A 13,165-nucleotide genomic window follows, 5' to 3' on the forward strand; every position below is an offset into this window, starting at 1 on the left:
ATGATCCCAGGGTCCTGGGATGGAGCCCTGTGTCTGGCTCCCTGCTTAGCAGGGACCCTGCTTCTTTCTCTCCCTCTGCTCCTCCCCCTTGCCACACCCTCCCCCACCTGTACTCTCTCAAATTAATAAAATCTTTAAAAAAAAAAAAAAGTGTTCTAAATGTAAATAATTTCATTAGAAAGAACTATACTAAAACTGTGAAAAACAGGTTAAGAGCAGACTTTTGTTACAAATGGCTTTGTATATCTTTAAGAATAAAAAAAAAATAAAAAATGATAAAACCACTGCAAAAATAATTTCCTTTAGGAAAACTCAGGGCTTGAAACATAAATGCCTTAGGAATAGGTAGCTGAAGGCTCAGTGATGATGGCAGGGGCATCTGAATGTGAAACTGCCTGGGAAACTGTCCCCTTGACCATCCTAGTCCACTATTCATCGAACACTTTTGTTTGTGAGAAAACAGAGAACGTGTAGTAGGTAATCTAGACTATGCATAGTGACTTTTTATGTATTTGCAAGTCTGTTATTATTCAAAAACTGATATGAATTATTAAGTACGGAAATTATCTCACCTACGGAAGAAAAAGGAATCTATCAATTTGCTGAGCTCAGGAGAGAGTCAAAAACACCCTCTGTGTCTTAGCGTTCCCACCCTTGATGATGATCATAGAGTGCATCTTGCCAGGGATACCCTGGGTGCTGCCATCGCTTGCTGCCTGGAGACTCTGCTCCGATGGAGCTGAGGAACCCCGTGGGCACATAGCTGCTATAGGAGAGGCCCACGCATTAACTTTGTACACCCCATCCCCAAGCGCTGAAATTATGTGCTTACGTGCCGGTCTCTCATACAACCTCTAAACTCTCTGAGTAGTGACTTAAATCAGCCACCTTGTCTGTAATATTTTTCTTCCTGCTCCACCAGTGTCTGGTACTGGAAGGCACTCCAATGTATGTAGAATGTATGAAGCCAATGGAAGTGCTTCTTGCAGGGAAGAGGATGTGAGAAATGGATGTGCAGACCCTGACGACTAATACAACAGTTCTCTCTTTGGCCCCACGTTCATCACTCATGTCAGCCTTGTTCCTCAGAGGAATACACAGTGAGTGTCTGTCAGCATTTTTTTCTCCTTTTTAAAACTAAAGCAATGTCATTATTCATTGCTTAAGTAAACTTTTAGAAGAATTTATTCTTCATGTTAAATATTTCTGTGAAATATTAAGTATTTTCATTCATGGTGTCTGAAAGGAAACTAAAATGATGCTGAGCAATCTCTGACCCTCATTTTTCTCTAACTACACAGTATTAGTATTTGGAGCAGTCTTTTATATACCCCTTCTATATATTATACCTTTTATCTACAACACTACTCAGGATGGTATTAAGGTTGATACTTCTGGTAAGCACTTCTCTACGTTAGGACATTTCTACATCTTTAGAGACCTTATTAGCTAATCCAATTCTTTTCTAAGGTAATTTTGTATAATTTCCAAAATGCTAAGGCTAATCATAACATATTTTAGGTTTTGTTTTTAAAATCATTCTTCTTGTTGTGAGCTATTTACCTCAGTGGGAAAGCATACAGGGCTAAGAAGGCTAAGGTTGTGGGTCAGAGCCCTTAACGAGCTTATTAAAAAGTCAGCTTTACTTTGACCTTGACTCACTTTCTAGTTTAGTACAAAAGAGAACAGGCAAGAAGGTGGTGAATAGATCATTATGAATTCATCATCATTACTTGACCAAAAACCCAACCAAAAAAGTAAGAGGTGGGTACCTTATTTCAACTGAGGAAAAAGTGAAGGAAACTGATACACAGAGAGGTTATGTATCCTGTTCTAACTATGTGACTCTGGGAAAAGATCTGTGCCTACTCTCCAAATCTATAAAATGGGGATAATAAAATCTGTGACATATGGTTATGGTTAAGAGTAAATGACTTAATAATATCCAAGACAGTGCTTGGCATATAGCAAGTAGTCAAATGCTGCTAGTTAAAAGAAAAAATTACTTCTATCAATATTCTCCTAAAATGATTTAATTTTCATTTTATATACTATTACAGTCTTTATGTTTTCTTGAAACACTGCTCCTAAGCTATGATTCATGCCATATCATATCTGGGCACTCAGTGGGCAGTATAATCTAGCATGCCCATCTAGAGACAGCTGGTCCTTGCAGACAATTTCAGTTTTGAAAGACGTACTACTTGATGCCCAGAGAATAAAGTATCATACTTTTCTAAAAGTGCCAGCAGAATTTGAGTGAACAGTCCCTTTGAAGTCTCCTCTAAAAGGTAAATACCTCCAGCTATATATATAATGTTCCACTAGTCCCAAGCTCTCGAATATTATTTTAAAAGATCCCCAGAAGGAAGTACTATTAAATTGCTTCCACAGCTTTCTGCAATAGCTGATATTTCTTAGAGCTAACACTTAAGTCCACTCCCCATTGGATTGGGCTGGGTCCTGAAGCAGCATTTGTTCTAGGAATTAATGACAGTGATTTCAAGAGAAGATTGAAGGACTCAAAGGGTGCCTTTGCCTTTAGCTAGTTGTAAAACATTTGTAGCAGATCATGGCAACTTCTCAGAGTCAATCTTCAAACACATATCAAACTTGCTTCTCAAGGGGAATTTTATTTTAACTCTACAAGGATTAGTTAGAACAGACAAAAACTCCACCCCACCAAGAAATTTCCAACATATTTCAGGATATGTTTGTTTCTGTCCAATTGATAAAATGGTTGATTATAATCAATTATGCCCTCTGTGGCCATGAGTTTGGATTCTAATTCATTCCTATTGAGAGGAAAAAAATAATTTCCATTTGCTTAAGTGTCTGAAACAACTCCCTTTCTCCTAATTCAAGTGGAGAGTTATGTAACCCTTTTCTTTACACGAGTGGATTATTTCCTTTGTTATGTACACCCCTAAATTCAGCAGAGTAGGGCAGGGCCAGTAGAACTCCCAGTCATTGTGTCAGTCGAAATCCCCTCTTCCATTTCTAAATGCCCCCCTAGTGACACTTGCCTCCAACTGAATACCTTCTCTTAACTAAAAAGCTCAGGAAATGGTATTGAGGTTTCTAGGCAAGGAAAACTTTCAATGTATTTAAAATCCTTGATGTGATAACACCATTATTACATTCTATTAGCCATACAAATCAAAGTCCTCTTGTGTAGTGAAATGATTGGTTTCTCTAAAATTTCCATCAAAGATAAGCTGGCCAAGGAGGATGGTAAATTTTTTTTGTGGGAAAAGGAGGATTTTTTTAATGGGGAGAGAGGGAAGAGAGAAGAGATTTTTTTTTTTTTGAGGGGGGTGTGTGGGAAGACAGAAGGAGAGAGAGAATCTTAATGAGGCTCCATGCCCAGTGCATGAGCCCGACTAGGGGCTCAATCTCACAACCCTGAGATCATGACCCGAGCGGAAATCAAGAGTTGAACGCCCAACCCACTGAGCCACCCAGGTGCCCCATGAAGAGATTGTTTTTAAAAAGTTATCTAGCATAAGACACCTAGTACATCCAGATGTCAAAAGATGGTTTTTGAATAGAATATAGAAGTCTCTGGACTCAAGGTAATAGATAATACAACAAATGAGCAAGAGTATGTAGATACTCAAATGCTTTATGTTTATTAATACTTTTTTTTTTTTCGGTCCAGATCACTGTGAATTCTAGAGACATGACATTTTTACTGTGTAAACATCTGGCAAATCAAAGACAAACCAAATCAAGTTATGCTTTGTAAACTAGCCATTACGAAGCTAATCACTGCTTGGAAGTGTCCCTCGATTACATTTTGACTTTTATACTAATTGCTTGTTTAAATATTAGACAGCCCTTAGAAAGATTTTTGTTTGTGGAAATGCAATCAAATTTTAAATTATGAAGAGAAAGCCTTACCAAATAATTGATGACATAAAATCGGTCATATTCTCTGTTCTTAGGATTAATCCTCCGATGCTGTTTTTTCCTCATATGGTCTTTCAGTGTATTTTTGTCCCTGAAGGTCTTCTCACAATACAAGCACTGCAAGCTAAAAAAATACACAAACACTGACAGATTACACAAGTCTCCTGGAAAGCTGCTACAAATGTCCTTTATTTTTAAGTCTTACGATTATTCATTTTAGGTTACAGAATCTTCAAGTAGGATACGACATCCCTGTCAGAACCTCTCTCACTTCGTTCATTCAGCTTCGTGGGATGCATGCTTGGTTTATTTTGTAGTTGGCTACATTGGCCAACTGGGCTATGTATAGTCAAACTGTGACAAAGACAGTTAATACCCAAAAATTATTGTGGTGTTTTCTAATCAAATTATCTCTTCTAAAAATGAAAACGTAGTTATGTTCTTCAAATAATTACAATGATAACTAGCATTGGCTGCCTCCACTGAGTACAACAAATTAGTCCATGGCTTGGCATATTCTGTGAGCTGATTTGCAGGGTTTAATGCCTAGTTTCAGTACATACTAGCTGTGAGACTTGGTCAAGTTACTTGCCTTCTCTACTGACATTCATTTTCTAATGAAAATGAACAGATTGCTAACAAAACGTCTTTCTTAACCTAAGTCTGACAGTGGATACTGCCTGTAACTTCTCCCTACCAGTCATTAGAGTTCCACTTTTTGGAGTCACACAGATTATATCTAAGCTCCCTTTTACATGAAAACTCTCAAATGAGTGAAATCAGTTGTTTCAATTTCGAATTCCTTTGCCATCACTACTAAACACCCTTTGAACCATTTCTTGTGCCACAGAAATAACTATATTCTTTTATAGCAAATAATTATGGCATTAAAAAATTATGCTAATCTTGGGGCGCCGGGGTGGCTCAGTTGTTAAGCGTCTGCCTTCGGCTTAGGTCATGATTTCAGGGTCCTGGGATCAAGCCCCGCATCGGGCTCCCTGCTCCGCGGGAAGCCTGCTTCTCCCTCTCCACTCCCCCTGCTTGTGTTCCCTCTCTTGCTGTCTCTCTCTCTCTGTGTCAAATAAATAAATAAATAATCTTAAAAAAAAAAATTATGCTAATCTTGCTAGAAAGCACATCTGTTATTATTTTATAAATGAAGGATCATTTAGTAAAAGGACATTAATGTAGTGTTGATACCAGAATTTGAACTCAGAACTTTTAATATTTCTTTCTTAATGTTATTGCTCTGAATATTGTGGGCTGAGATTTCATTTGGGAAAAAAAAAAAATACAGGGGCACCTGGGTGGCTTAGTTGGTTGGGTGTCTGAATCTTGATTTTGGCTCAGGTCATGATCTTGGGGTTGCGGGATCGAGCCCTATGTTGTTGGGCTCCGCACTTACTGCGGAGTCTGCTTGATATTCTCTCTCTCCCTCTCCCTCTGCTCCTCCCCCCACTCAAGCTCTCTTTCTCTCTCTAAAAATAAATAAATAAAATATTTAAAAACAAAGAAAAAAACCAAAAAAACCTAGGTTTTGAGAGAAAAAATACTGGGCCCTCTCCTAGAGAAAAATGTGGATAGATTTTTGAAAGCCATTTTAGTGACCTAGAGAATTTCCTTCCTTATTTTACAAGCTAAGCTCTAGATACCCACTAGATACAGTCACCAGAATATGATCTTAGGAAAAGTGGAGTGTCATGATATACAAGTGTGAACAAATACTAAAAGGTAAAAGAATGCACAGAGTATGTTATGTCTCACATAAAGCTGAGTAACATACAACATTTTGACAATATATTTACTAAATATGTGAAAAATTATACTGAAAAACGAATTACCATGACAAAATTAAGAAATGGGGAGATATGAATGAGGAAGGGCACACATGAAAATTCAAGGGAATTAATAATGTTCTATTTCTTTATTAAAAAAAAGATTTATTTATTTTAAAGAGATACAGAGAGAGAGAATCTCAAGTAGACTTGACCCTGAGATCATGACCTCAGCTGAAATCAAGAGCTGGATGCTTAACTGACTAAGCCACCTAGGCATCCCTGTTCTATTTCTTAGGCCAGATGTAGAGTATACTCTTCATACCCTATATAGCATATGTTACATGGTATGTATACACTGTTTGGTAATATGATACTTCTTTTAAAAAACAGTAAAAGGCAATATGATCTAGACAAAAAGAAGAAAATTCCATTTTATTAATTAGTTCTATTAGATTAATCTTAAAAAATTCACAACAGACAATAAAAAACATTCCAAAGAGTCCAAAATTAAAATAGCTTCAGGTTGTGTTTCATGAAAAAAATACTTACTTGTCCAGTTTTTTCTGTAATGTGCATAGAAATTCATTGCAGTTTACAATGTTGTCTGGCAATCCAATGTTGAAAGCATGTTCTCTGGCCATGTGGTTCAAAAGAATAGATCTACGAAGAAATTTGAATAATTTATATTATATACAAATCATCTAGTAACAAATCAAGTCAGGGATAGCACTTTTATAATGATTACACTAATCAGAAGTACATGCAAAGGTTAAACACTAAAACACACAATTGGGCTATGAAAGAGTGGTATGTTATATAGTATTTAAGTACACATATAATCACAATAGTTCTTTAAAGTGAGTTAAGTTTGTTCCATTATCTGCCAGTGCACAGGAATATACTCTATAGATGAACTGGGTTTCTGTCCTTTAAACTATTAAACTGTGCTTTGCTTACTTTTCCAATTCATTGTGTGGAGGAGGAAGAGACAACTGCCAAAGGGAAATATGTCCTTCTATATATGTCCTGGGATCACAGACATTTAGTCAGCTCACGATCAGACACTGACCTGGAACCCACAATTAACAAATCTAAGTATACGTAAGGGTTACCATAAACTGAATATACCATGACCAGTCTGTTGATTAGTTTATGCTAAAAAGGAAAATTTTAATTTATCTAAGTTTTACATAGCAAAAATGCCTATGTGTAAAATATATTATTCTACTGGGTCTTTATCACTTTATTTTTATTTTTTTTAAGTTTATTTATTTATTTAAGTAATCTCTACACCTAACATGGGGCTTGAACTCAGGACCCTGAGATCAAGAGTCGCATGATCCTCGGACTGAGCCAGCCAGGCGCCCTCTTTATCACAACTTTAGTTCATAAAATGAAGGTGACAGTTTTGGGGAACTCATTAGTACACAAACCACTATACACAGTGACACATTATACAATTTATCTAGCTTATTTAGGACACTAAGCTGGCTCCAAATCACTGTTTTTTAGGGTTATTATTTTTTTCCTTTAGAAAATAAAATAAAGCAACCAACCCTATGAAAATGTTTGTTGATTTTTTTAACTATGTAGGAGTCCCATTCATTAATCTCATAGTTAATACGCTCTTTTGGCTAACCACTTAACTATTACTGATAACTTTGAATAAAACTAGTATTTCATAGAGTATTTCACAGTGCCTTTTGGTCTCTATGCCAACTGCCCTACAGAAGAATCAAATCTTCATTAGTGGTGTTTTGAACATCAGTGCTGCAACCAAACCATTTTCTAAATTCAAATTAGTACTGTATCTGTAGCTACCCTCTCCTCAATGTTTTTCAGGTAATAATGTCAGTTACTGTGCCAGGCTTTTTTGTTTTTTAATACTGTAGACCGCCTTCTTTGAAGTGGGTAGAAAAAGATATTTTTCTGACTGTCCATTTTTTTTTTTTTTAATATTTTATTTATTTATTTGACAGAGAGAGACACAGCAGGAGAGGGAACACAAGCAGGGGGAGTGGGAGAGGGAGAAGCAGGCTTCCCGCGGAGCAGGGAGCCCGATGCGGGGCTGGGGCTCGATCCCAGGACCCTGGGACCATGACCTGAGCCGAAGGCAGACGCCCAATGACTGAGCCACCCAGGCACCCCTCTGACTGTCCACTCTTATGTTGCCACTGAACTATTCCCAGTTACTAGAGGTTACAACTTCATGACTTGTATTTAAGTCATGTTCATTTGTAAATATCAAATGCTGTATAATGAGAAATCTGTCTGGTCTTTGTCCTTGATTCCTGGCACAGAGCTTCTAAAATCCTTGGAATTTCTCCATGATAGGATTACGCTGACAAGGCGACTAGCCCTTAGCTAGTTTCAGAATGGGGGTTGGTCAAGGAAAAGACTAACCACAGGATTAGAAGGTAGAGATTTTGAGCCAGCCTGACCTTCAGAGAGGGGAGGGATCTGGAGATTAAGTTCAATGATTGAATCAATCCTGCTAATGTGATGAAGCCTTATTAAAAATTCTGGAAATCAAAGCTCAGTGAAGATTCCAGGTTGGTGAATACCTTGATGTGCTAGGTGGGTGATATGTCCTGATTCTTTGGGGGAAAGGGCACAGAAGCTCTGAGTTCAGGAACCTCCTAAAACTTGCCCTATGTATCTCTTCATTTGGCTGTTCCTGATCTCTTCACTTGGCTGTTCCTTTATAACAAAACTGCAGTCCTAAGCATACCACTTTCCGGAGTTTTGTGAGTCATTCTGTAAACTACTGAAGGATGCAAATTACTGGTGAGAATCCTTGAATTTTTAGTCAGTTGGTCAACTGAACTTGTGGCTGGTATCTAAAATGCAAGCAGTCTTGTTGGGGATGATGCCCTTTAACCTGCAGAGCCTGATGCTAACTCTGGGCGATTAGTTTTAGAACCGAATTATAGTATGCCAGTTGGTTTTCGACCCAGCTGGGAGTGGTAAAGAATTATCAATACCCCAGTTTTTGTTTTGGGTTTTTTTTTTTAATCTTTGTTAATTTTATTTATTTTTAAAAGATTTTTATTTTTATTTGTCAGAGAGAGAGAGAGAGAGAGAGGTAGGCAGAGGTAGAAGCAGGCTCCCAGCTGAGCAGGAGCCCGATGTGGGACTTGATCCCAGGTCCTTGAGATCATGACCTGAACTAATGGAAGGCAGACGCTTAGCAGACTGAGCCACCCAGGCATCCCTAATCTTTATTAGTTTTTATATTCAAAAGTGAAACATCAAAAACTGCTAAAGGTTTAGAGTTAACAATATAGAAAGGTGTGTCTGTAGTAGTTTGTTGTACATGGTCTTACTTGTCAGCCAACTGAAAAGGTCCTATGACATTAAACACAAATTTATTTTTGGCATTTAAGAAAAAAGAGAGGCAAACCAAGAAACCAACTCTGAACTACATAGAACACATTGATGGTTACTGGAGAGGAGGTGGGGGGATGGGTTAAATAGGTGACAAGGATTAAAGAGGGCACTTGTAGTGATGAGCCCCGGGTATTGGAGTTAGTGTTGTATGTAAGTGATGAATCACTAAGTTCTACACCTGAAACTAATATTACACTGTAAGTTAACAACTGGAAGTTAAATAAAAACTTGGAAAAAAAATAAAAGAAAAAAAATGAAAAAATTATTCCCCTATTCTGCTTAGAGCAACTATAGTCCATCTTTGATGTTAGGCATATTAAAAAAAATTATTGCTGATATATGAAAGGGTCCCGAGCTAATCCACAGAACTTAATTTATATAACCATTATGAATGTTTTGATATGTTTTCAGATGAAAAACAGTAATATTCAAAGACATGCATAAAGGCAAACCTGTTCCCGAAAAATTCCTCACTGCAAAACATACAAATACCATGAAAATTGTTATCATTTCTTTCTTGCTGCTGTTGTTCCAGAATGTCTTTCTGTAAAGTAGAAACAGATATTTTGGAGATTATTTTTTTTTTAAAGATTTTATTTATTTATTTGACAGAGACAAAGAGGGAGAGAGAAAGCGCACAAGCAGGGGGAATGGAAGGCAGAGGGAGAGAGAGAAGCAGGCTCTATGCTGAGCAGGAAGCCCGACAGGGGGCTCGAACCCAGGACCCTAGGATCGTGACCTGAGCCGAAGGCAGACGCTTAACCGACTGAGCCACCCAAGCACCCCTGATATTATCTTTAATAAATCCACAGTTAGCTAATGAAATATGTTATAGTCTGAATGGGAGGAATCTGGGAAGAAACACAAAGGGAATATATGAATACTGACACTATTTCAAATTTCTCCATTTCTGTCCTTGTATCAAAACTACGAGTCTATACTGTTTTTTAAAAAAATATTTTATTTATTTGACAGAGAGAGACACAGCAAGAGAGGGAACACAAGCAGGGGGAGTAGGAGAGGGAGAAGCAGGCTTCCCGCGGAGCAGGGAACCCTATGCGGGGCTCGATCCCAGGACCCTGGGATCATGACCTGAGCCAAAGTCGGATGCTTAACGAATGAACCACCCAGGTGCCCCAAGTCTATACTGTTAAATGCTGAGAGAACACTCCATTTGGATAGCTATGCAGGAAACTCAGAGTCAACTGGGTCTCATCATCCTTCCCTACTCCTGTTTTTATTAGTCAACTCCCATTCTCTCCCTCTTTTCCAAACAAAAATGTGGTGGGCTTTTTGATTTGCTCCTTTTGGTACTCCTCAGTTTAGTCTGCAATCAAGTTCTGACAAATATTTCACTTGAACTATCTTTTATATTACTTTTCTCCACCATTCCCAATGCCATCACCCTGAGTCCAGTTTTTAATCAGTCATGGGATTACTATAAATAAGTCTCCTAGAGGGTCTCCAGGATCTCAGTCCTTTTTTCATCATATCCATCCTTCTTTTTGCTCCAAGGCAAACTTTCTTAAACGTTGTTTTCCTCCCACACTATTATCTAGTTATTCTTCATCTCAAATAATTTTTTTAAAAGATTTTATTTATTCATGAGAGACAGAGAGAGAGAGAGGCAGAGGGAGAAGGAGCCTCCCCATGGAGCAGGGAGCCCGACGAGGAACTCAATCCCAGGACCCCGGGATCACAACCTGAGCTGAAGGCAGAAGCTTAACTGACTGAGCCACCCGGGTGCCCCCAACTCAAGTAATTTTAAATACGCTTTGGTAACATTTGCTCCAATCAAATGTGGTTCTACACACCCCGGTGATTCTACACACCATCATTCCTTGAGGTCATTTTATTTCTCTTTGCTTTCTGCCTGTTAACAAATCTTAATCTGTAACTTAAGACCATTTCTATCAAGATTTCCATTTCCAGACTACTGTATAAGAGTTACGAGCTCTGGCTCTGAAACCCTGAGTAGACTTGGATTTGAACTCTGGCCTCAGTGGTACTCAATATTTTATTTAACTTTTATTTAACTTTTTCAGTTTTCTCATTTTTAGGATGAAAATGGAAATATTATCTCGCAGAATCGTTTATAGGATTAAATCAGATAATTTATGTAAAGAGCCCAAATTGTGCATGGGTCATTAAATGTTGGATATTATTGTTATCCTGCCAATGTCAATCTCCACTGTTTATTACCATCATCTCTTTGTTAACTGTTTGCCTGCCTTGTCTTCTGAAGGGATATGAAAACTCTTTGGAATTAAAATTAAGTCTTTATGCTGTTCCTAGAATGGCATACTACTCTCCAGCTTCTCTTACAACATGGAGCTCAAAATAGGAACTTTAAAAAGTTTATTGCTGGGGCTCCTGGGTGGCTCAGTTAGTTAAGTGGCTGCCTTTGGCTCAGGTCATGATCCCAGGGTCCTGGGATCGAGCCCCGCATTGGGCTTTCTCTTCAGTGGGGAGCCTGCTTCTCCCTCTCCCTCTGCCTGCTGCTTCCCCTGCTTGTGCTGTCTTTCTCTCTCGGTCAAATAAGTAAAATCTTTAAAAAAAATAAAAATAAAAAGTTTACTGATGATTCTGTGAATACTTATAGACTAGCATAAAAATGAGCTAATATCTAGAAGCTTAATAAATTCCTTGTGGCATTTCTGGAAATGTATCACCAAACATCTAGAAATACTAATCCACTTGAAGAAAAAAAATTAAGAAGTTACCATGATAAAAATCAATTCAATGAGCTGGTTTCAGCCACGATGGAATAATGGATATCACACTTACCCTCCCCCTGTAAACTACTATAAAATAACTTGCTTCATCTATTTTATTTGTTTTCAGACATTGGGTAATAGTGCAGGGTTGTGATCCATGAAAGAATAAAATAATACACTGCCAGTTTTCTGCTGGGTGGTATTTTCCAAATTGCAACATAGGGAAGTGAAACCCAAATGAGGTGTAGCTACCTCACTGGTTGGAGGAAAGAAAAAAAAAAGACTGGAGTTCAGGATACTAAAGCGAGTGCACTTTGTAGGACAAGGTACTAGAGAGAAGAAAGCTGAAAAGAGGGAGCTCAAGAAACCTGTACTGGGATTCTTTTGATCTTTGTCTAAATACTGAGCTGTACATGTACAAAGGACTCATGAGTTCTGATGGAGGAATTTCCAGGGGCTGTGAAGCTTAATGGAGATCCCAGAGGTTACAGCACTGGAATATGTTGGGAGTTCCGACATGCAGAAAGAAAAGACCTTGCTCAACACTTCAGGCATACAGCAAATATAAAAGAAACTCTTTAAATTTACATGCTGGTAGCAAGTGGATAGATAAAAGAGAAATAAAGGAGCTAAGGTAGATGTACCAGACCATTTTAATTACTGCTTTTTTAGTTTAAGTGAACCTTATATCAAAACTGAAATGGATAGGAGAAGTCAAATAAAAGAAGTATTGTTAAAGGAAACTGAACTTTTATAAACATGCCTGGCTTGACTAAAAAAAAAAAAAAAAAAGAAAAAGAGAAGAAAACACATTTCAGAGCTCTATATCAATAACTTTGTTAGCAGCAAAAACAAAAACCCAGCAAATAAAGCTCTTGATAAAAAACCCTATCACTACTGGTACAGTAAGGCCGAGCCCGAGCCCGTACTTTCTCTGCCTTTTCCTGTTTTCAGTCCACAAGACTCAGTGCTCATTAAAAGTCACCATTCTGGCTCATATTTCTCAAGCTTGTGATGATATAACCTAATTTGGCTAAAGAAAAATCTTACTCAACTTAGTATCTCCTTGGTTTTGGCTCAGCACAAACACAAAAGATTTGTGAGTCTAAACCAGAGGGATACTAAGCCATTTAAGGTTTTCTTTGGCCAAATTAAAGTTTTATCAACTGACCCTGAATTGTAAAACCCTAATGTAAACATTAGAAGTGATAGAAATTGATTCTTCTTAGGAGAGCCTAATTTAGACTCTGGTATATTTGAGGTGGCATGGGATAGACAGGAAAATAAGAAAAATCACTTTAATGGCAAGTAACTAAAACCAGGCTGTTCTGTTCTGGAGCCTCTCTCACACGGTGATGGCAGGGTACT

At 37.9% G+C, this 13,165-nt stretch overlaps 1 protein-coding gene across 3 annotated transcripts in view; it reads right to left on the reverse strand.

Annotated features, from left to right (window-relative positions):
- The window catches only part of ZNF277 (zinc finger protein 277), a 103,965-nt gene that overhangs the window by 10,758 nt on the left and 80,042 nt on the right, over positions 1-13,165 (reverse strand). For all 3 annotated transcript variants that reach the window (XM_032401746.1, XM_032401748.1, XM_032401747.1), the window contains 3 exons: positions 9,533-9,624; positions 6,240-6,350; positions 3,904-4,036 (listed from right to left, as the gene is read on the reverse strand). In XM_032401746.1, the coding sequence (XP_032257637.1) occupies positions 3,904-4,036; positions 6,240-6,350; positions 9,533-9,624 (336 nt within the window). The remainder of the gene's footprint in view (positions 1-3,903; positions 4,037-6,239; positions 6,351-9,532; positions 9,625-13,165) is intronic.

The sequence above is a fragment of the Phoca vitulina genome, unplaced genomic scaffold (assembly GCF_004348235.1).
Source record: "Phoca vitulina isolate PV1807 unplaced genomic scaffold, GSC_HSeal_1.0 scaffold4, whole genome shotgun sequence".
In the NCBI taxonomy this organism is placed as follows: Eukaryota; Metazoa; Chordata; class Mammalia; order Carnivora; family Phocidae; genus Phoca; species Phoca vitulina.